Genomic DNA, 2,060 nt, shown 5'->3' with positions numbered 1-2,060 from the left:
ACATCAACAAACTAGTACAAGGGTGCCAACACTAGATTATTATTAGATATATTTCTAGTTAAGATTATATATTAAATAATTTTTTTGCACGTTTTAGAGGCACAAACTAAAAATTGATTATTCAATTATTATGTATTTTTAATCGGAGAGACGTACTTTTAATCGAAGAGATGAGTTTACGTTGCGAATTAATACTCACAACCGGCAAGTCATTGCCATTATCATTTCCATTAAGTCTTGAAATTGGGGTTAAATATTGCTGGCTATGAACCTTTTTATATAAATTTATTTGTACTTAATTTCTTATAAAATAATTCATGTTTATACCCGTAATAAAACATTTTAAAAGATAAATTTTAATGACAACACAAAGTGTAAACTAGCTTATTCATATAGCTTCCCTTTGATTCTCATACATGCGCTAACTATAGGACACATAGTACTAATTAACAACACAGGCTTGCTTGAATAAATGCGTGAACACAAATTCATTCAAACAAGCATATTTCTCATGACAAAAAAACATTCACAAAAATGCACCTAAACTTGTCTTCATCAAATGATCGGCGATGATGGAATACATCCGTTCTGTCGGGTGAAATGCATCCCAGAAAACATACTTGTTCGCATCGATACAAGTAAACGGATTTCTTGTATTACATATATATCCCATCTCGAATAATCCCTGTTGCACAACATCCTCTTTCTCCCGTTATCAAATCCTAGTCAACACAAAAACATCCGTTTATATATTCAAATCCATATTTACTAAATTAACTGATGCTAAAAACTTACCATATGAAATTGGATCATTCACTACTTTTGCAAACGGAGTATATACATCCGCGTATACCAATTCCAAGCCAAGTAGTTGTCGATTAAGTTTCGTCACCAAGTTTTGGAGTTTGATGTTGAATTGGTTAGCTACAATGTCGTAGTCCTCGTTGCAGTTACTTGCAGAGAAGAAGTTTGTGGCTCTTTCTAGTGGTAAGCAACCCATGGGAGGTAAGCCGGTGAGGTCGATTTTCCGGGCACCAAGACGATAAAGTTTGATGATAAATTTCTGGGCAATGCCGACAAGAAAATTCTCGTACTGATCTACAGGTTGCTGGCGATAACGTCGCGGTGTTGTGTAGTAGTTCTCTAGAAAATCATTGGTACCTAAACTCATCACATAGAGGGCATTCTTCAGTGTCTTTCTCGCCTTTATTAGGCCTTGGAAGGCTATTAGTTTTCTTCGGTAATCTTTGAAGTATTCCATTTGTTTCCATAAAGGTATGACTGACTGTTATACACAAATTATCAATAAATAATTATCTATTTATATATATTTGTATTATTTTTATTAGCTTAAGTTTTTGGATTGTACTGACCAAGACATCGGCGGTGACATTGTCGTAACCGCTGGCAGCTGAGGCAAAGGAGACGCCGGTGGAGAAGTTTTGGATAGTAAATGTAGGATCGAGATAAGCCGGAATAATTGGAGGAAGACCGAAGGCCTCGGAGATGAAGTCAGTGGCAAGCCGACCGTTGCAGAACCTTCCGGTCGGCTTCCCGCCGATGAAGTCACGACCGTAAGGCTCGAAGTTGCTCTTGGCCATCGTTTGAAGCTGATTGTTGTTTCCGGCATCAACAGTTGAGTCTCCGAAAACAATGATTGCCGAAACACTTGCTGTAGTAATTTGAGTGAAGCAGAAAAGAAGATGCACTAGTAACATGTGTTGCAAGCACACTTTTAGACTCATTTTTAATTTGAAGAAGATGTACACTTGATTTGTTTGAGATTGAGAATGAGAATTTGAAGAGTTTGGGTGGAAGTGGTTGATCAACTACCACAACAGTTTAGGAGGTGCATGTGATTGCACTAATAATAAGGTGCATATATATAGTATCACAACCATAAGTGAGGCTATTAAGTGTGTTTTCAGGTACAAAGGTTTGCTTTTATGTTTTTGAGGTGTTCATCCAAAACATATTTGTATGAAACATTAAATCCAAAGCTTTTCCTAACTAGAAACTTCAACATCGTTTCTTCTTTTATTTTTTTTTAAAAGAGAAAA

General features: G+C 36.1%; 1 protein-coding gene across 1 annotated transcript; it reads right to left on the bottom strand.

The window, feature by feature from the left end:
• Nucleotides 1–333: 333 nt before the first annotated feature.
• LOC120268697 (GDSL esterase/lipase At2g04570-like) lies at nt 334–1,830 on the bottom strand. Its single transcript, XM_039275985.1, is given in 5 exon segments — nt 334–685; nt 687–710; nt 712–722; nt 796–1,285; nt 1,374–1,830. Coding segments are annotated over 5 exon segments (1,056 nt in total). The 5' UTR covers nt 1,746–1,830; the 3' UTR covers nt 334–526.
• Between the last annotated feature and the right edge of the window lie 230 nt (nt 1,831–2,060).

Source organism: Dioscorea cayenensis, chromosome 9, assembly GCF_009730915.1.
Source record: "Dioscorea cayenensis subsp. rotundata cultivar TDr96_F1 chromosome 9, TDr96_F1_v2_PseudoChromosome.rev07_lg8_w22 25.fasta, whole genome shotgun sequence".
NCBI classification, from domain to species: Eukaryota; Viridiplantae; Streptophyta; class Magnoliopsida; order Dioscoreales; family Dioscoreaceae; genus Dioscorea; species Dioscorea cayenensis.
Note: the sequence above shows the minus strand (reverse complement) of the source record. Positions and strands in the feature narration are given on the sequence as shown.